This window comes from Arachis hypogaea, chromosome 5 (genome assembly GCF_003086295.3).
Source record: "Arachis hypogaea cultivar Tifrunner chromosome 5, arahy.Tifrunner.gnm2.J5K5, whole genome shotgun sequence".
NCBI classification, from domain to species: Eukaryota; Viridiplantae; Streptophyta; class Magnoliopsida; order Fabales; family Fabaceae; genus Arachis; species Arachis hypogaea.
This window is the reverse complement of record NC_092040.1, coordinates 93,776,587-93,797,821: the sequence shown is the minus strand read 5'-3', so window position 1 is coordinate 93,797,821 and position 21,235 is coordinate 93,776,587. Positions and strand designations below refer to the sequence as shown.

Genomic DNA, 21,235 nt, shown 5'->3' with positions numbered 1-21,235 from the left:
TAAAAAAAAAGTTATCTTTTGTGATATATCTTATTATTATTGAATGAAATAAATTTGATTTATTATAGATAATTTTAACTCTTAGTTAAGTTTAAGTTTTATTTAATTTATTAACCAATTAATTATGGTATAATTTTTTTATAAAAACCACTAGAAGTACCCTTTTATAGTTTTTCATCTTTTCTCAAAGCATACAGCTATTAATTAATCAATTCTAATAAAAAAAATCTCAAAAAGAAAAACAAAGAAAAAGAAAATCCAAGAGACACTAAAGATTTAGAAATTCTCAAAACACTGTCTCTGCTCTTAATAATTTTCTCTTGTTTGCTTTCTTTTTTTCAAAAATTTCCTTGGTTCCTATTGGAGAACTTCTATAATTTTAGATATCCTTAGTTTTTTTTCCCCCTCTGTGTTGCAGAAATTTTTTATAATTTCATGTGTTGCATGAAGAAAAGCAATAAAATCTAACGTGGTTGTCACTCAATATGGAGTTTTCATTTATATCAAGCCTATTGTATAACAACATTTTTTTTACTGAAACACCAAATTCAAATCATCATTATATAAAACTACTATTTATTTGATCTTTTCCTAATTCAATTTGGATAATTTCTCTTTTATTATTGCGATAATATAAAGTTTTACCAAGTTATGATCTTTGTATTGATTTCTATTTGGTTATGTGTTATACCATGTTATTCTTCAATTGTTCAATTCTAAAACTATTTGTTATATTATATTCCCTTCCCTTTCTTCCTTGTTTTTTTTATGGTACCCTTTAATGTTCTAAATTGATCAAATAAATATTCGAAAAATTAGAAACCAACAGACTTGTCTTACTAAAAAGAAAACATAATTTTCTTAAATATAGATATTCAAACGGTAATATCAAGCTTATGACATGAACTAACTTCCTTTAGCAATTGGGTCATGGGCTAATAAAATTTAGATTAAATTAAAAGTTAAAATTAATTATGATAAACTAACTTATTTTATTTAATAATAATAAGATATATCACAAGAGATAATTTATTCTTTATTTTAGAGAAGATTGAATAAAATTCACTTTATATATATATTGTATTCTTTAATTTTTTTTTGAGAACAATTATGTGAAAATTGTAGAATATTTTAGGATAGATATAATAGTTATTTCTAATTTAACAAGGCTTTTTTCATAAATTTCCAATAATTTGTAGGAACTTATTAACTAATTGTGGCGCGTATCTTTGAAAAACCAAACTGTTAATAGTAGCAGTCTTTATTTTAAGAAAAAATCTAAGAAGACAACATAAGCTAACTCAAGTTAATCCTTTATATTTTTAGTTTTAAAATTCAAAAAATTAAAATAGTAAAAATTATTTATTCTTTTTTATAATAAATCTTTTGTTTTTCAACTAATTCACTCTAATTCACTACTTTTTTTTAATTAATTACCTAGGAGAACCGTTATTTTAATTATATATCATCACATAAAAAAAATTAGGTAATTTGAAAAATGTTAACCTGTCCTGCTCCAATAAGAGACAACAAAGCCCATGAAGTTTGAATTAAGTTGGCGTGGTTGCCTTCTAGATTTGTATATACCTAAATGAAGGAAATTGAGAGTGTAAGGCAACACCAAAATAACAAAACCCCAACAACCCAAAAAAGGAAATTAAACATGCATGTAATTTAATGATATTCTTTAGTTACTTAGTATTGTGCAAAATTAAGAGCAAATTGAAATTTATTAAGGCATGACCTTGTTTGGGCATGACAAGTAACTTTCACCCCAACCGCCATTAGGAAGTTGTTTAGACAACAAAAATTGACATGCTTTGCGCAACGAAGGACTATTATGGTAATTCCTTCCGCAAGCTTTTAGTCCTTCCACAGCAAACCATGTGCCATAGGTATAACAAATACTCCAACAACCATACCTGTGTAAATGTGCTCATCAATAATAATAATAATAATAATAATAATAATAGTTAAGTACTATGAACCTTTGTATTATATTGGATCTAGCAAACAATTTAAATCCGATCCTTACAAATAAGATAGCATAAGGAATAATTTTTAGATACTTTTGGCGTGCCATGTTTATTTTGATCAGAATGATAATTATGCATCCCAAGTCATTATTGGAAGGGAAAAAAAAGAAAGAAAAAATACAATACCATGAGCCATCTGAATTTTGTGAGTTTTCAATGAAATGGATTGCCTTGGAAATAGAGTGATCTATTTCTTGTCTTCTATGCATTGGGTATTGCTCTCTAAATATAAGCAAGCCCTGCAGTGCCGATGATGTGCACTCTACGTAACTATTTCACAACATGCAACTCAAATTATTAGCTGCATTAATGAACTAATTCCATAATATATGTAAAACATCTTATATAACGTCATCAAATTATTTCTGCTAAAAGTTTAATTAATTCACTAGAGCAAACTCGATAGATTGTGGCAAAAATTTACTAGTGGTTTTTGATACTGTCGCTAAATAGGAAGATTTCGGCTGTTTGGGGGGAATTTTTTGGCTGCGCAGCAAAATCTCAAGATTTAGCGGCGGTTTTTACCCAACAGTTGCAAGATTATATATTTACAAATTAAGCATAAATATATATGATTATATATATATATATATATATCTAATCCGTTTTCTTATACAATAATGATCTCTTTTTAAGTGTTGAAACATGCTGTGTGTGGGCTTGAAACATGATGAACTCTGGTCTGTGTGTATGTCTCTGCTTGAAACTTGATGAACTGTGGTCTCTCTCTGTGTGTGTACTAGGCTTGATACATTTAAAAAGTATTGCTAAATTCAAGAAACACTTTTTTACAATTTGAAAATATACTATTTATTTCAAATTTTGAATTAAAAATATTATTAAATAATAAAAAAATATTACTTTAATTTTAACAACACTCTTTAAATATTGTTAAAATTATATAGACATTATAACTATCAAAGACTACATATATATAAATGTCTTATAATTAAATATTTTCTTTTAAAGCAATAATGCAACGATCGAATTATATAGATCTTTTTAATCATAAAAATTCTGTCAATATATCCTGAAATTATTTAGAAGAAACTTTTAAATAATTAAATAAAAATATAAAAATAATTATATATTTGGCGAACTCAATTTGTAACATATATAATTTTAAGTAAATCTTACTCCATCTCAACCATAACGCCTTCAAAAGATTCTGTTGGATTGAATTTCTGCATGCATTAATTAAAAATGTGTGACTCAATCAAAACAAAGTCCATAATTAAATGCCTTCTAATTAAATGTTGTTACCTCTAACCATTGATAGCCTCTTTTAGGCTCCCAAGCCGGAAAACCGCCATTACTACTCTGTAGTTGAAATCAGTGAACATGTGAGAATCACATTTAATTATTTTTTCATGTATAACTAGGGCTCTACTAATAAATACTTGGATAAAGTATTAAATTGGTTCCTTCGACATAATCTTGTTTTGGTCCTAAGGTTTAAAGTATCCTGTTTAAATCCAAGAAAGTTTTATTTAGTTTTAATGTAGTCTTGCCGTAAAATTAATATTAAATAATTAACATTATTGTTCTATTTTAATGTCTTTCCTTAAAAAAGAGGTACAAATTCGAGAGACACATATCAGCAGCGGATGTATCACTGCAAACCATTAGCCTTGGTTCAAGCACATGGAGAACATCGTCGAAAACTCGCTTTCCGTAAAAAAATTCATTGGTAGCAACAAAAATAAGACCATCGTCACCTCTATCGCAAGAAATTCTCCTCGACAACCGATGAGTTTGGTTATATAAGTTTTTCATATTTAAAAACCGAGTTTCATTAATTATTTAACATTGACTTTATGGCAGGGCTACATTAAAGCTAAATAAAACTTTTTTTGAATTTAAATAAAACACTTTAAACCTTAAAGGTCAAAACAGAATTAGATCCAAACGTTAATGACCAATTTAATATTTTATCCTAAATACTCTTAAGAAACTTATTGAAATAAGTTTTAGCAAGACTCTTAAAACATTAGAGGATGTATATCTCAATGTATAGTTACAATGAAAAAATGGCATGAAGGATATGTAGAATACTATACTTGTATAGAGAGAATAACATTCACAGCATCGTATAGTCTTTGTGTTTCAACTTTGTCCCCAACAATTTCAATTGGCATTCTTGACAACAGGATCGACAGCTATGGAAAAATATAATTTAGTAGCAACCGTTATAGCTAGTTTTGCAAAAAAGAGAGAATAATTGAGTATATATGGAGAATATAATAAATATTTACACCAAATTAAAGATAATTATATACCATCTGTTAATATAAGTTTCTCATAAATGATATATATATATATATATCTTTTTTTAATATTAATCCATTCTTAATTTTTATGTATGATTATAATTGAATTCTTGTTTTCGTATTTGAAAAACAAGGATAAACAATTAAACACAACCACCATATTTAATTAGCAGAATTTGGGGGAATTTAACCTTTAACGCTTCTCCAGTGCTATCCGAAACTTGTAAAGCTTGATCATGTATTGAAAATGTCCACGCCCCTTTTGAAATATGTCTATGCATTGCCATGAAGTCGCCATATGGATTTTCAAGAACCTTTTTATATGATATTACCATACAGTTAATTAAGTCTCTTACTTTCATTAGTTACTATAGCATCTATAAGGCATATATATTAAATAGTAAGTAATATTTTAATTTGTTGTTACCTGCGAAGCCTTCAAGAAGTCATGGGCTCTTTTAAGTGTAGGTCCAAATTCTTCACTAAGATCACAAGCAAGTATTGCTTCTATACCAAAAGCTACATCCCACATTTGACTACCAATACCCTGCATTAAAGTCAATTATATTGCTACAATCAATACCATTATGAAACATTTTTCAATAGGTGCATTTTAGTATACCTTTAGTGCGATAATTACGAAAGATATAATATTTTAAAAAATATTGTTAAAATTAAAATAACGTTCTCTTATTATTTAGCAATATTTTTTTAAAAAATATTGTTAAAAAATGTTATCAAAATATAAAAAAAATTAATTTTAACAACACCTACATAACTACCATATAATCACCATAAACATAACAATTTTAGAATCCACCTTATTAATATTGCCTGTGAAAAAGTGAATAATCTTTACGGTCATTATTTGTAAAGAAAATATTTAAAAATATTCTCGACAGTCATTACTATTATTGGATTAAATTTGTACTTTTAAATATATATAGTGAAAATATGATACATTGAAAACGATAATTTATATCTAATTTAATGTAGTCAATTTATTCTAATTTATAAAGGATAACTTACCCCTAATTTATCCTATATATGGTGACTATATATATATAACTTTAGCAGCAATTTGTATGGTTATGCTGTGATTGCCACTCAAGCATAAAGTTGAGGATGAAATATTTTGTTGCCTTTGATTTTACTCTAAAATCTTTTTTTTTTCAACTCTAGGTTGAAAATTTTGAGTAACTATTGAGATAAGATTAATCATCTTCTGTTATTAGTCACATGAACTTCAACAAAATAGACCAACTAACAATTTCAGTAGATAATTAACAAGAGTCTAACCAACAACAAACCAACAAGTATTTTTGAATTATATTTCATATTAATTATTGTCATTAATTAGTGATTATTATTTAAATTTTATTTTTTAAAAATATAAAATTAATAATTATTAATTACAATTGTTTAAAATTAGCTGAATTAGGAGTTGTTTACCTATATTTTTTCTTAGAACTATTATTAATTTTACTTGTTAGGATTAGGTTATTTGAAATGACATTTTTGAAAACATGCTTAAAACTTGTTGCTTGAATTTATGATTTCATAGGATTATGATGACTATGTAAAACTTGCTACATATGTTTTGAAATGCAATGCTGGTATTTTTGTGAAATTCTATTTTTAAAATAAGAAATCTTTGATATTATAGTATTTATATACATATAAACTATATTATTTATAATGAAAATAATTTATATTATAACTAAAAAATAAAAAATTTGATCCTAAAGAGAATGCGGTAGTTCAAAACTGCCACAAGTATTCAACATAATTTTTCTTTGTCATTTTAGCGGTGGTTTAAAACTTGTCAATAAATATAGCAAAAAATTGTAACAGAAACAAGTAGTTTAGGCGGTGATTTCAAATTGTTGCTAAACATAGAAAAAAATTACCATAGTAAGTGCATGTTTGGGCGCCATTATTTTGTTAAAAAAAGATCTTTTTTCAATGAAAAAAGATCTTTTTTAATTTTTTAACGTATTTAGCAAATTTCTAGTAGTAAAAGTAAAAGCACTAGTAAAATAAAAAAAAAGATCTTTTTTGAGAAGTTGTAATTTACATCTTTTTTTAAAAGATATTTTTCCTTAAAAAAAAGATGTTTTTCATGTAATAAATAAACAAAAAAGTACTTTTATATTGTTATACCCAAACATAATTGATAGATAAAAAGATCTTTTAATATGAGATATCCAAACATAAAATTACTTTTACTTCTCTATAAAATCTTTTAAAAAAAGATAACTCAAAAAAATATATTTTCTTAAAAGCTCACCCAAACAAGCCCTAAGTGCTATAAATTAACGACAACTTGATAATCCTAAAATCGCACAAAAAAAGTAGCAACAATTTTACCCATGTGTCCTAAACTATCGCTAAATTCAGCAACAACTCTAAAATTGATTATAACTTTATAACCATCGCAAAAAATTTATGGATGATTAAAACTGTTGGTAAACAGTAAAAATAACCGTCTCAAAAAATATTGTATTGTAGTGATATTTGATCTTTTAACTACTCTTGTATGAAATCACTCTACTAATAACTATATAAAGTTAGAAAAAGTATAAGCAGATAATGAGAATACTAAATAATGTGAACAATAGATATGACGGATGTTCAATTCAATAGGTATGCAGATGATTATGTTGATTCTTAATTGGATGGTTATTTCTTTTGATTCGGTTTACTCATGCACAGTTAATAATGGCTGGATGTTCAATTTATTAGGTGTGCGGATGATTATCCTAATGTTAATGTTTAAGAAGTAATTTGAGGTGGAGTATTTTTTTACTTTATTGGGTCATTTTTAAAAATCATTGTTCACATTGTTCACGTCTATCTAGCAAAACTATTGTTAAAGTTATACCAATTTACATGTGTACATAAGATTGAAGTTTACTTTTGGCATTACAGAAGATCAGAGGAAAAAAAATACTAACCACAATTTTTAAACCATCTTCGGCAACCCAAAAGTAATCTGGAATCCGAACTAAGTGAAATTTGTATGCCTCTGAATTGGGATCTTCAACCCAACATGCAACCATAGACAACACCTTCCATTTCAATTAGGCAGTGATTAATTGTGCTTGTTATGGACATTGATACTATAAATACTACAGCAATTTAATAAGTGATAATTAATATATACTTTTGGTTATCATGTATACCTTCTCTACAACTCCAATGCAAAGGTAGTTACTAATCTCATCCTCATATCGTATGTGCTTCATTGTAATTTGAAGTGCCTTCTGTCTAAGCATTGAAAAGGGCCACCGATTTAGCAAGGGCTCTCCAATGTGATAGAGAAATCCCCATAACACATCTTGTATTAAAGGATGTGGGTAATATAGATCCTCCTAAAATTATTTACATGCATGACATTGAATCTCACTGTTAGAGATATAAATATAATTATTCATATATCTTCTCTTATTAGTTTAAATTTTTTGAAGAAGTAATTTTATAATATAGTATCAAAATTTTTATAACAAAAAACTTTATTAGAGTTTAATTCTTGTTGAATTCTAAAAAAAATGTTAATATAAGACAAATAAAAAAATATATACAAAAATTTATATACAGTAATGTAAAAAACGTATTAAAAATATAAGTATAATCATTCACATACTTTCTCTTATTAGCTTCAACTTTTTCTTAAAAAAATAATTTTATGACACATACATTTAAATTTAGAAAATATTTAATTTACGCATTTTTACTGTTTCATCAGGTCACACTAATAAATTTATCCAAAGGAATGTATGTTTTTGATATAATAAATTTTATTTATTTTTAATATTTTACCATTAATTACGAAACATATAAAAAATTTAAATTAAATATTTTTATAATAAGTTAAAATATTTTATTTCACTTGATAAAATATTAAAAATAAATAAAATTTATTACTATATATTATTATTAATGTATATACGTAATTATAACTATTATTGGATGAAGCACGTATGTTAGACTAGCAGACTAACGAATAGATTATTTTAATAATTTTATAAAGAGAAAAGTGCCATTTTCTCTTAGAATTATATTATTAGGTAGCATAACAAAAACCCAAACAAATCAAATACGCCTTTAATTATGTAAAGATATGAAGATTCCATAAGAAAATAACAAGTTTGTGCTTACCTTAGCAATAGTATTTCTGGCTTTATTCCAGTTAATTTGATCATAAGGTTCGTTGTACATTTCTTCTCTAAGAGACCTGATTAAGCCAGTAATAGAACCTACAAATCTCTTCCCATATACATATGATATGGACATGTAAACCATCCGACAATAGGACAGGATTTTCCCTATTATAGCATATAATCAATTAATTGGATAATGGACATACAATAATTAGAGCAAAAATAACAAAAAAAAAAGAAATAAAATTTGGTTGAACAAAGAAATTGTTGATTAGGGAAAAAAATAATGACCTGGATGAAAAGGACTGAATTTGGGTAGAAGCCATAACTCTGGTGGAAATGGATTGCAACCTGACCACTCATAAACTCCAAGCACCTTCAACAAAATAATTAAGTACAATATATAATGTTATACATGTGTACCGATGAATTTCTGTTAATTCATTATAAATCAACTTGCATCACTAGAATTTTCATGAAAAGTTTTTGAAGTCAAAATGGTCAAAGAAAAAGCAAAGTTTTAGTTGAATACAATAATTATCAATTGGCTAGATATTGCTAGAAGCTAATGTTAGAAGCTTGAAGATTTTTGAAGAACATTCAAGAGAGTAGTATACCTACAACATTCTACAACATTGAAGAAATTCAAAATCAAATTGAATTGAAATTGGAAGTCAAGCAAATTAGAAGATTATGGAAACTACATGAATACAAGTTGAAAGAAGATTCATGAAGCCAACTCATAAAATAGTAGTCATTACAAAATTGAGTTGTAATTCATAAATTATTATTTTAGTAGGAAGCATTGCCTATATAAAGGCATATATGCCTTGTGAAATGAATGTGTGTGTTTCATAATGAAATGTGTATGTTTTGAAATTCTCTCATTGTTTTGTGAGTGTTAGTGAGTTTGAGAGATGAAAATATGATAGTGTCTTTTATATGAGTGAGTGATTCTAGGGCCAATTAAGTTGTGGGTATTTTACTTACATTTGGTATCAGAGCTGGTTAATCCAGCGCCTGGTGTTTGAGAGTTTGTGAGGTGTGAGAGAGTTCTCACATAGTTGTTTATTCATAGAGTCAGTATGGCAAACACTTTCAATATTGTGTGGTCCGGTCCCAAGTTAGATGGGAAACTCGATTATAGTTATTGGGAGACTTTGATGTCTACCCATTTGAAGGCCCAGAACCTGTGGAATTTCATTGAACCAGGTTTGCAAGAAGGAGCAGATGCTGCCCAACAAAGGAGAGATCAATTGGCGCTATCTCAAATTCATCAAGGAGTAGATTATACGGTATTTGGCAAAATAGCAAATGCCAAAAGTGCAAAGGAAGCATGGAACACGTTGAAGCTGTCATACAAAGGCATAGATAAAGCTCAGAAAGCAAAGCTACAGTCTTTAAGAAGAGAATATGAAAGGTACGAGATGTCTAGCTCAGAAACCATTGAGCAATATTTTACTCGCGTTACAGATCTTGTCAATAAGATGAGAGTCTATGGAGAAGATATGCCCGATAGCAAAGTGGTGGAGAAAATTCTTCGCACCATGCCGATGAAGTATGACCATGTGGTGACTACGATACTAGAGTCCCACGATATGGATACCATGACAATTGCAGAGTTGCAAGGAACCATGGAAAGCCACATCAGTAGAATACTGGAGAAGTCAGAAAAATCAACCGAGAAAGCCCTGAAAAGTCGAGTGAATTTCAACAACGTTGCAGAATCAACCCGTACACAAGAAGGACGAGGTCGTGGTTTTAATTTTCATAGTAGAGGCAGAGGAAGTTTTAGAGGTAGAGGTCGTGGCAATTACAACCAAGGAAGTTACAACAATTTTACACCACCTAATCAAGGAAGAGGTGGAATGAATTTCAGGCCTGTTAACCGAGGAAGAGGTCAAGGCAATTTTTATCAAGAAAGAACCAATTTCAACTATTTTCATTGTGGAAAATATGGATACAAAGTAGCAGATTGTAGATTCAAAATGGTGAATAACAATCAAGCACACGTTGCAGAAAATCAGCATCAAAACACTGATGATAATCCGGGTACTCAGACTTTATTTTTTACAAGTAATTCATGTGCTGAAGATAAAAATATATGGTACTTGGATAATGCTTGCAGTAATCATATGTCTGGTAGAAAGGAGTTATTTTCTTCAATAGATGATTCAGTTAAACTATTACTGAAGTTTGGTAATAGTACAAAGATCCCTATTGAAGGAAAAGGGCACATACCAATTAGATTGAAAGATGGTTCTCTGAGTTATATTTCTGATGTTTTCTATGCTCCTGAACTTGATTACAATTTACTGAGTATGGGGCAATTATCTGAGAAGGGATATAAGATGATAACTTATCATGGATATTGCACTGTATTTGACAACAATGGAAGGTTCATTGATAAAGTAAAGATGACTTCAAACAGAATGTTTCCGTTAAAAATTCAACATGTTAATCCCTCTTGCATGAGTTCTGTGATACTTGATGATAACTGGTTGTGGCATATGCGGTTTGGGCACTTTCATTTTTCTGGCCTAAACTACCTGTCAAGAAAAGAACTTGTTTCTAGTCTACCACGGATTCATATTCCCAATTGTGTTTGTGAGATTTGTCAACTGGGAAAGAAGCACAGAGATCCATTCCCTACAGGAAAATCTTGGAGAGCTAGAAGATTACTTGAAATTGTGCATTCAGATCTTTGTTCTATAGAAGTTCCAAGTAATGGTGGTAGCAGGTACTTTATCACTTTTATTGATGATTTTAGTAGATATACATGGGTATACTTTCTGAAACAAAAATCAGAAGCATGTGATGTCTTTAAGACATTCAAGGCGTTTGTCGAAAAACAAAGTGGCTGTAAAATCAAAATTCTCAGAACAGACAGAGGAACAGAATATCTTACATGTTCAGAATACTTTAAGCAACACGGAATTCAACACCAACTAACAACTAGATACACTCCTCAACAAAATGGAGTTGCTGAAAGAAAGAATAGAACCATCATGGATATGGTCAGATGCATGCTCAAGTCAAAACAAATGCCTAAAGAGTTTTGGACAGAAGCAGTCGCAACAGTAGTTCATATTTTAAACAGGTGTCCAACAAAAAGTGTTCGTGATAAAACTCCAGAGGAAGCTTGGAGTGGAAAGCGGCCTTCCATTCATCATTTCAGAGTCTTTGGGTGTATCACTTATGCCCACGTACCAGATCAATTAAGGAAGAAGTTAGATGACAAAGGCGAGAAGTGTATCTTTATTGGCTATAGCACAGACTCAAAAGCATACAAGTTGTACAATCCAAAAACAAAGAAAGTGATCATCAGCAGAGACGTGACGTTTGACGAGAAAGCCATGTGGGACTGGAACACAAAGACAGAAAAGCAGTCGATTGTAATTTCAAATACATGTGATGATAATGAAGAAAGACAACCAGACACAACCGAACAACCAGAATCATCTAGAAGACCTCAAAGAGAGAGGAGACTACCTGCTAGATTAGCAGATTATGAAGTTGGCAATGACAACGATCCGTCCGATGAAGAAATCATAAACTTTGCTCTATTTTCAGATTGTGAGCTGTTGAACTTTGAAGAAGCCTTTAAAGACAACAATTGGAAGAAAGCAATGGATGAGGAGATTCATGTCATTGAGAAGAATGACACATGGGAGCTGACAGATTTACCAGCAGATAAGAAGCTGATTGGAGTAAAGTGGGTTTACAAGACTAAGTACAAACCTAGTGGTGAAGTTGATCGTTTCAAAGCAAGATTAGTTGCAAAAGGATACAAACAAAAACCAGGTATCGACTACTTTGAAGTATTTGCTCCTGTTGCTAGATTAGATACTATTCGTATGATTATTTCACTCTCGGCTCAAAATAAGTGGAAGATACATCAAATGGATGTTAAGTCTGCATTTCTAAATGGCACTTTAGAAGAAGAAGTGTATGTTGAGCAACCTGTAGGATATGAAGTTCTTGGAAAAGAAGATAAAGTTTATAAATTGAAGAAAGCTTTGTACGGATTAAAGCAAGCACCAAGAGCATGGTACAAGAAGATTGATTCTTATTTCATTGAGAATAGTTTCAGAAGATGTCCGTTTGAGCATACTCTTTATATCAAGTTTGTTGAAAATGGAGATATCTTGATCGTGTGTCTTTATGTTGATGATTTGATCTTTACTGGGAACAATTTGAAGATAATTGCAGAATTCAGGGAGGCTATGATAAAGCACTTTGAAATGACAGATATGGGCTTGATGTCTTACTTTCTTGGCATTGAAGTAGTTCAAAAAGATGGTGAAATTTTCATTTCTCAAAAGAAATATGCAAATGATATTTTGAAGAAATTTCAGATGGAACATTCAAAGCCAGTTTCTACTCCAGTCGAAGAGAAGTTCAAATTGCTGAGAGAATATAAAGGAGAAGCAGTAAATCCCACATACTACAAAAGCTTGATTGGAAGTCTAAGGTACTTGACTGCGACTAGACCAGATATTGTGTTTGGAGTTGGTTTGCTTAGCAGATTCATGGAAGAACCTTTTACCAACCATTTGCAAGCGGCAAAAAGAATTCTTCGATATATCAAAGGTACTTTAAATGATAGAATTTATTATGAGAATACTAATGAAGTAAACCTTGTTGGCTACACTGATAGTGATTGGGCTGGAGATATAAAAACAAGAAAAAGTACTTCAGGGTTCGTATTTCATCTTGGTTCTGGTGCAATTTCTTGGTCTTCAAAGAAACAACCAGTAATGGCTCTCTCTACAGCAGAAGCAGAATATATAGCAGCAGCAAGTTGTGCAACACAAGCAGTTTGGCTAAGAAGAATTCTTGAGGAATTGAACAAGAAACAAAATACTCCAACAACAATATTTTGCGATAACAAGTCAGCTATTGCACTTTGCAAAAATCCAGTATTCCATGGAAGATCGAAGCATATTGATATTCGGGTTCATAAAATCAGAGAGTTGGTAAATGAGAAAGAAGTTGTGATCAAGTACTGTCCAACTGAAGAACAAGTTGCAGATATCTTTACAAAGCCATTGAAGACAGAGTTATTTTACAAATTGAAGAAGATGCTTGGAATGATTAATTCTGCAAGCTTGATTTAAGGGAGGCAATGTTAATTCATTATAAATCAACTTGCATCACTAGAATTTTCATGAAAAGGTTTTGAAGTCAAAATGGTCAAAGAAGAAGCAAAGTTTTAGTTGAATACAATAGTCATCAATTGGCTAGATATTGCTAGAAGCTAATGTTGGAAGCTTGAAGATTTTTGAAGAACATTCAAGAGAGTAGTATACCTACAACATTCTACAACATTGAAGAAATTCAAAATCAAATTGAATTGAAATTGGAAGTCAAGCAAATTAGAAGATTATGGAAACTACATGAATACAAGTTGAAAGAAGATTCATGAAGCCAACTCATAAAATAGTAGTCATTACAAAATTGAGTTGTAATTCATAAATTATTATTTTAGTAGGAAGCATTGCCTATATAAAGACACATATGCCTTGTGAAATGAATGTGTGTGTTTTATAATGAAATGTGTATGTTTTGAAATTCTCTCATTGTTTTGTGAGTGTTAGTGAGTTTGAGAGATGAAAATATGATAGTGTCTTTTATATGAGTGAGTGATTCTAGGGCCAATTAAGTTGTGGATATTTTACTTACAATTTCATATGCACTTGCCTGTATGGCTGAGATATAACAAAACTATTTTGACCAAATATGTACTGTATACCTTTCTTATCCCTAACATTTAAGGATGAAATAATCTAGTGCTAAAATCATTGACACCAGTTTAATCATAATACTAATTTTGACATCACTTATATTTTTCTGTCAAAACTAATTGTAATTTATTTCCTATCTTATTAACTAGCTGACATATTGACTATCCATTGTATTTAATTTTTAAGGGATAAATATTATTTTGATTTCTAAAATTTGGGATTAAAATTAAAATCATTTTTAATTTTTTTTTAATTTAAAATAGTCTTTAACGTTATATTTTGAATTAAAATCATCTTTTTAAAATTAAATTTTTCAGATAAAAATACCATTTTCTTTATTCTAACTCCAATCTCATATCCACCCTCACTATCGCCACCCTTCTTACTCTTACCAAATACCAGTATTCAAATTTAAGAACATAGTATTTAACAACAATAATATAATATTCAAATTCAAGGAAAACAACAAAATTATTCATTGTAACCTAATCTTTTAAATTCAAGAACAACGCAACATTCATGTTTTTTAAGAAATAAAGAAAGAAAAATTAGGACAGAGAGAGAGAGTGATGGGGAGAAGAAGAAAAAAAAAGGAGAAGAAATAGAGGGTTGGGCAGTGGCGGTTAGAAAATCTACCGTAATTGTTGCTAGTTGGGTCACTGGAGAGAGAGAGAGAGAGAGAGAGAGAGAGAGAGAGAGAGAGAGAGAGAGAGAGAGAGAGAGAGAGAGAGAGAGAGAGAGAGAGAGAGAGAGAGAGAGATTACTGCTGAAATCGCTGCTACCACCGCTATCACTACTACTGAAATCATCATTGCCGTTGTTCCTGTTCTTCAAAATCGCTGCGAAAAAAAAGAGAAGAAGAGGAGATCTAAAACCGGCGTCGCTATTGCTTTACTCACTCTTTCTCGGTTTGCTGCATCAATGGCGACGACGTCACTTAATTCCACCAGCACACTTTTGGTTCGTAAGATTTAATTTGGTATCAAAATCAAAATCGTTCTTAACCTTTCTTTAATTCAAAATGGTCCTCAAGATTGCATTTTGAATTAAAATCATCCTTTTAAAAATTTTTGGACAAAATTACCATTTTTTTTGTTATAACTCCAATCTCATCATCTACTACTACCTCCCTCATGACCACTATCACCTGCTTACTCCTACCAAATACCAGCATTTAAATTCAAAAACATAATATTCAACAACAAAAATACACCATTAAAATTTAAGAACAACAAAAAAATCATCCATTGCAATCTAATCTTTCAAATTCAACAACGTAACATTCTTGTTTTTTAAAGAAAGAAAGAGAAGAAATGGAGAGTTGGACAGCAGCAGTGAGGGATATATGAGATCGCTGTTTAAATCACCGCTACCAGCGTTGCCACTACTGTTGAAATCGTTGCCGCCGTTGTTCCTGATCTCTGAAATCGTTGCAAGAAAAGGGAAGAACAGGAGATTTGAAACCGCTGTCGTTGTTTTTCTTCACTACAAGAAAAATGCTAAATATCGTTGGATTTACTGTCAGATTTAGTAATGGGTTTATCAAATTTGGCAATAAACTTGTTGAGTAAAAAATTACTGTCGGATTTAGTTTTTCAACAGTAAATTTACTGGCAATAATTAGAGGGAAAAAAGAAAAAAATAGCGTGATCATTACTATCGAATTTACCGGGGATAAATCTGCCGGTAATCCGAATTAGTGCAACACTATGTTTTGGTCATTCACAAAGCATTACTATTAGATTTATCTGCCGGTAAATCCAATGGTAATCTTGTTCTTAATTCGAATCGCAAATCTTCTCCTCTCTTATTTTTTAACTACTCTCTCTCTTTCTCTCTCTCCCCCCTCCAAACCACCTCTGGCAGTCCCTCCATCAGCGTCAACCACCACCAATAGTATTTAAAGACTACGTGGACTCCTTGCACGACGTTGGTCGCTCTATCGCTGCCGTTTCGTCGTTCCTGCCACTTCTGCCATCGCTGTTACCGCTGCTCCCCGTGCCACCAGAGCTGCCTCCTTCTTCCCTCCAGGTATGTTGTCTTCCTCCATCTTCCTATTATTTATTTTCAATTTATTTAAAAAAAAGACCCTAATGCAGCTCTGCCAATTGGTTATCGCTGCCGCCACTTTGCCATTCGTGCTACCACCATGCCAAAAAAGTCCTATGCACCGCCACTATCTCTTGCTAACTCACTAATTAGTTTTGGATAGTTAAACGTCAAACCCTAATTTATCTAATTTGAATTTGTTGTGTATTAAAAAAAATTGCAATTAGGATGTTTGTATTAGTTATTTAACTATTTTTTAGATTTAGTTAATGTATTAGTTTATATTTAGAATTTTTTAATTTTGTTTTGATTTAGGGTTTTTATTAATTCTGTTTTGATAATTTTGTGTTTGAAATTTTATTTATGATTTTGATTTTGAATTTTATTTTGATGATTCTATATAATCTGGTGTTGCTCATCCGAATAAATCTGCAAGAGTAAGATTCTCCAATTGCATTGTTTTGATTTCTGGTATGATGTTGTTTGAGTTAATTATTTTCTGAGTTAATTTGTTAATTGTTAATTGTCCGAATTAATCTTAGCTTGTTTATTTTCTGAGTTAATTATTGAATTATTATTTATTGTTGTTAATTTTCTGAGTTTATTATACAAAGCATGTCGTAGTCAATTTTTCAATTTCTATTGAATTTATTTTTTCAAGGAAAACTTCTTTCAATTATGGAAGCTTATCTTAGTTAATTAGTTGATTGTTGTTAATTATCTAAGTTAATCTTAACTTATTTATTTTCTAAGTTAATTATTGACTTATTGTTCATTGTTGTTGATTTTCTAAGTTTATTATTATTTGAGTTAATTATTTTTTGAATTAATTAGTTGATTGTTGTTAATTAATCTGAGTTAATCTTAACTTGTTTATTTTCTAAGTTAATTATTGACTTATTGTTTATTGTTGTTATTATTTTAAGTTTATTATTATTTGAGTTAATTATTTTTGGAGTTAATTAATTGATTATTGTTAATTGTCTGAGTTAATCTTAACTTGTTTATTTTCTGAGTTAATTATTGACTTATTATTTATTGTTGTTAATTTTCTAAATTTATTATTATCTGAGTTAATTATTTTTGGAGTTAATTAGTTGATTGTTGTTAATTATCTGAGTTAATCTTAACTTGTTTATTTTCTGTTTGATTATTCACTTATTGTTTATTGTTGTTAATTTTTTAAATTTATTATTGTTTGAGTTAATTATTTTTTGAGTTAGTTAGTGTTGTATTTTCTGATTTATTAGTTTAGAAATTATTCAATTTAAATATTTAAAGTTATATATTAATTTGTAAACAAATTTTTAAAAAATTTAAAATTTAAGTTTACCATTGTATTTACTGTCAGTTAAATTCGCTAATAGTTATTAATTTAAATATTAATTAATAATATATTACTGTCGAATTTATTGAAAAAAAAAATATGGCAATAAGAATTACCAGAGAAAATTTTCTAATGATAATTAGTAGTGGAAGAAAAAATCTGTCAATAAACAATTATTGGAGAGATTTATATCGTCAGATTTATTCTGATAGTAAACATATTAGCAGATTTTTTTTTATAAATCCGCTAGTATCCAACAAATCTTTTGTAGTGCTTGCTCTCTCTCGATTTGTTGCATCAATGGCGACGACAGCATTCAATCCCAACAACGATGTCCTTTCTCCTCCTCTCGTCTTCTTCTTCCTCCTCTTATTCACTTTCTCTGCTTCTCTCTTCTTTTCTTTTCTTTTAAATGTGTGTGAGATAGAAGAAGAACAACAGAATCAGAAGAAGAAAGAATGGGTAGTGTTCATACCCTGGGTCAAGCTGTCCGACCCGGGATGTTTAGCGACAAGCCGACCGACCTCTTCAAGTCAGACTATCCGACCTCTTGTCAAAGAGCTCGGTCAAATGCCCGACCTCTTCTCAAAGAGCTCGGCCAACTCGCCAAAGGAGCCCAAAGCAGGCCCAAAATGAAGGAACACAGCCCAATCTAAAGGCAGCCAAAGCCCAGAAAGATAAAGGCGGTTCCCTTGAAGATAAGATGACCTCACTTAAAGATAAGATAAAGATAAGATAAGATAACTAACTTATCTTATCCACAGGAGGCCACATCTCACCATTATAAATACACTGGAGCACCCAGGTATAACTCATACTCTGATTCTACTCAATACCTGCTTAATACCCTTGCTAACTTAAGCATCGGAGTCCCTTGCAGGTACCCCCACCCTCCGGGGACACAGGATCAGCACCACCACCAAGTCCAACAAATCGGACACATCAGTTCCGACCGCCGTACACCTGCCGGACACGTCGGCTCCGACCAACACAGAAGATCTCGTCCGAGATCGACCTACAGTTTCAGGTAACCCTCGGAATATTGGCGCCGTTGCCGGGGAACCTGGAAGTCATCCCATCACCATGGCGGACAACTATGACAACGACCACGATTCTGATCCAGAAAATAGGACGCCGCATAAAAACGCGGATGCCACCCCCAAAAGCACACCTCAAAACGGGGGAGATAAGGAAACTCCAAACACAGAAATCATGGAAGCACTACAAGCTCAACAAAACCGCCTCCAACAACTCGAAAAAGAAGCCGAGCATCAACGGGAAGCCAAGAAGGACCTCCGAGGGGAAACTAGGCGACGCCGAGAGTTAAAAGATAAGCTCTTAAAACTCGAAGCTGATCTCAAAACCAAAGAGATCATGAAAGCTAAAGGTCCCAAATGACTTCAAAACTCCCAACATGACTCCGTACGATGGCACATCAGATCCAAGCTATCATCTTTGTAATTTCAGAAGCATGATGTATCTCACGGAGGCCTCAGATGCAATCCGTTATTCTCCATCCAGAAGGACAAAGCCAAACACGCACAAAGCCTATTAGGGATCAAGCAAGGAGATCGAGAGAACCTTCGCAACTACATGGAAAGATTCAACAAAACATGTCTGGACATACAAAGTCTGCCAACAGAAGCAGCTATCAGGGGTCTCATCAATGGTCTACGAGAAGGACCTTTTAGCCACTCAATATCCAAGAAGCACCCAAACATCTCAGAACGAGGTACAGGAACGGGCAGAGAAGTACATCAATATGGAGGAAAACTCTCGACTAGGAGAGATCTCAAAAACCGAACATTCCTACTCCTCTCGGGATAAGGATAAAGAGTCCAAGAAAAAGAAGATCAACATGGAGAGAAGCCTAAAAAATACCACAATTACATCCCCTTCGGGTGTCTGTTGTGGATATCTACCGAGAAATATGCAACACTGAGAAGATCCCATCAACTCGCCCAATCAAAAACAAAAGAGGTCGGACGCGTTGAAGGTCCACCTCACACCAAAGAGGTTGGACAAAGTTGAAGGTCCACCTCACACCAAAGTGGTCGGACGAGTTGGAGGTCCACCTTACACCAAAGAAGTCGGACAAGTTGAAGGTCCACCTCACACCAAAGAGGTCGGACAAGTTGAAGGTCCACCTCACACCAAAGAGGTTGGACAAGTCGAAGGTCAACCTCACACCAAAGAGGTCGGACAAGTCGAAAGGTCAACCTCACACCAAAGAGGTCGGACAAGTCGAACGTCTCACACCAAAGAGGTCGGACAAGTCGAACGTCTCACACCAAAGAGGTCGAATGAGTTGAACGTCCACCTCACACCCCTGAGAGACATGTTCATGGAGGATTCGCAGGAGGAAGGATCTCTAAATCATCCCGCAAAGGACACCTCAAAGAGGTATATTAAGGAAGGGAGAGAGGTTTGAATAGGACTACGGGGTGCAAACAAGCCTTCCGAAATTTTGAAAATTCTTGGGGCAATCACCCATTCTTTCCAGACCACGGGAAAGTGAAGAACTCATTACACCTCACAGTGGGAAGTCAGGCAATAGCCTCAGCACTAGTCAGAGAAGATGAAAGTGGGCAACAACCCGTCTACTTCATCAGTAAAGCTCTACAAGGGACCGAACTAAACCATCAACAGATAGAAAAAGTTTGCCTACACCCTCATACTCACCTCTCGATGACTCCACCCATACTTTCAAGCTCACACTATCAGAGTTCGGACCAACCAGCCCATAAAAGACATCCTACAGAAAACAAACTTTGCTGGAAGAATCCTACAGAGGACAGTGATAAGCGGATAATTTATACGCTTTTTGGCATTGTTTTTAGGTAGTTTTTAGTAAGTTCAAGCTACTTTTATGGATGTTTTCATTAGTTTTTATGATAAATTCACATTTCTGGACTTTACTATGAGTTTGTGTGCTTTTCTGTAATTTCAGGTAATTTCTGGCTGAAATTGAGGGACTTGAGCAAAACTCTGAAAAAGGCTGACAAAAGGACTGCTGATGCTGTTGGAATCTGACCTCCCTGCACTCGAAATGGATTTTCTGGAGCTACAGAACTCCAAATGGCGCGCTCTCAACGGCGTTGGAAAGTAGACATCCAGAGCTTTCCAGCAATATATAATAGTCCATACTTTATTCGGAAATCGACGACGTAACTTAGCGTTGAACGCCAAGTACATGCTGCTGTCTGGAGTTAAACGCCAGAAACACGTCATGATCCGGAGTTGAACGCCCAAAACACGCTATAACTTGGAGTTCAATTCCAAGAAAAGCCTCAGCTCGTGGATAGATCAATCTCAGCCCAAGCATACACCAAGTGGGCCCCAGAAGTGGATTTATGCATCAATTACTTACTCATATAAACCCTAGTAGCTAGTCTATTATAAATAGGATAAGTTACTATTGTATTAGATATCTTTTGACAGTTTAATCTTTTGACAGTTTAATCTTTTGACTATTCGGTCTCTTGATCACTCAGGGGGCCGGCCATTCGGCCATGCCTGAACCTTTTACTTATGTATTTTCAACAGTGGAGTTTATGCACACCATAGATTAAGGGTGTGGAGCTCTGCTGTACCTCAAGTTTCAATACAATTATTATTACTTTCTATTCAATTCTCTTCTATC

At 32.0% G+C, this 21,235-nt stretch overlaps 1 protein-coding gene across 1 annotated transcript in view; it reads right to left on the bottom strand.

Moving 5' to 3' along the window:
* The window catches only part of LOC112801990 (lupeol synthase-like), a 59,846-nt gene that overhangs the window by 1,825 nt on the left and 36,786 nt on the right, over positions 1-21,235 (bottom strand). Inside the window, exons 5-16 of the mRNA XM_025844961.3 lie at positions 8,761-8,845; positions 8,468-8,634; positions 7,492-7,680; positions 7,264-7,377; positions 4,734-4,853; positions 4,498-4,620; positions 4,097-4,195; positions 3,300-3,356; positions 3,174-3,220; positions 2,163-2,306; positions 1,745-1,922; positions 1,507-1,587 (exon numbers count right to left, since the gene is read on the bottom strand). Coding sequence (XP_025700746.1) covers positions 1,507-1,587; positions 1,745-1,922; positions 2,163-2,306; positions 3,174-3,220; positions 3,300-3,356; positions 4,097-4,195; positions 4,498-4,620; positions 4,734-4,853; positions 7,264-7,377; positions 7,492-7,680; positions 8,468-8,634; positions 8,761-8,845 — 1,404 coding nt within the window. The remainder of the gene's footprint in view (positions 1-1,506; positions 1,588-1,744; positions 1,923-2,162; positions 2,307-3,173; positions 3,221-3,299; positions 3,357-4,096; positions 4,196-4,497; positions 4,621-4,733; positions 4,854-7,263; positions 7,378-7,491; positions 7,681-8,467; positions 8,635-8,760; positions 8,846-21,235) is intronic.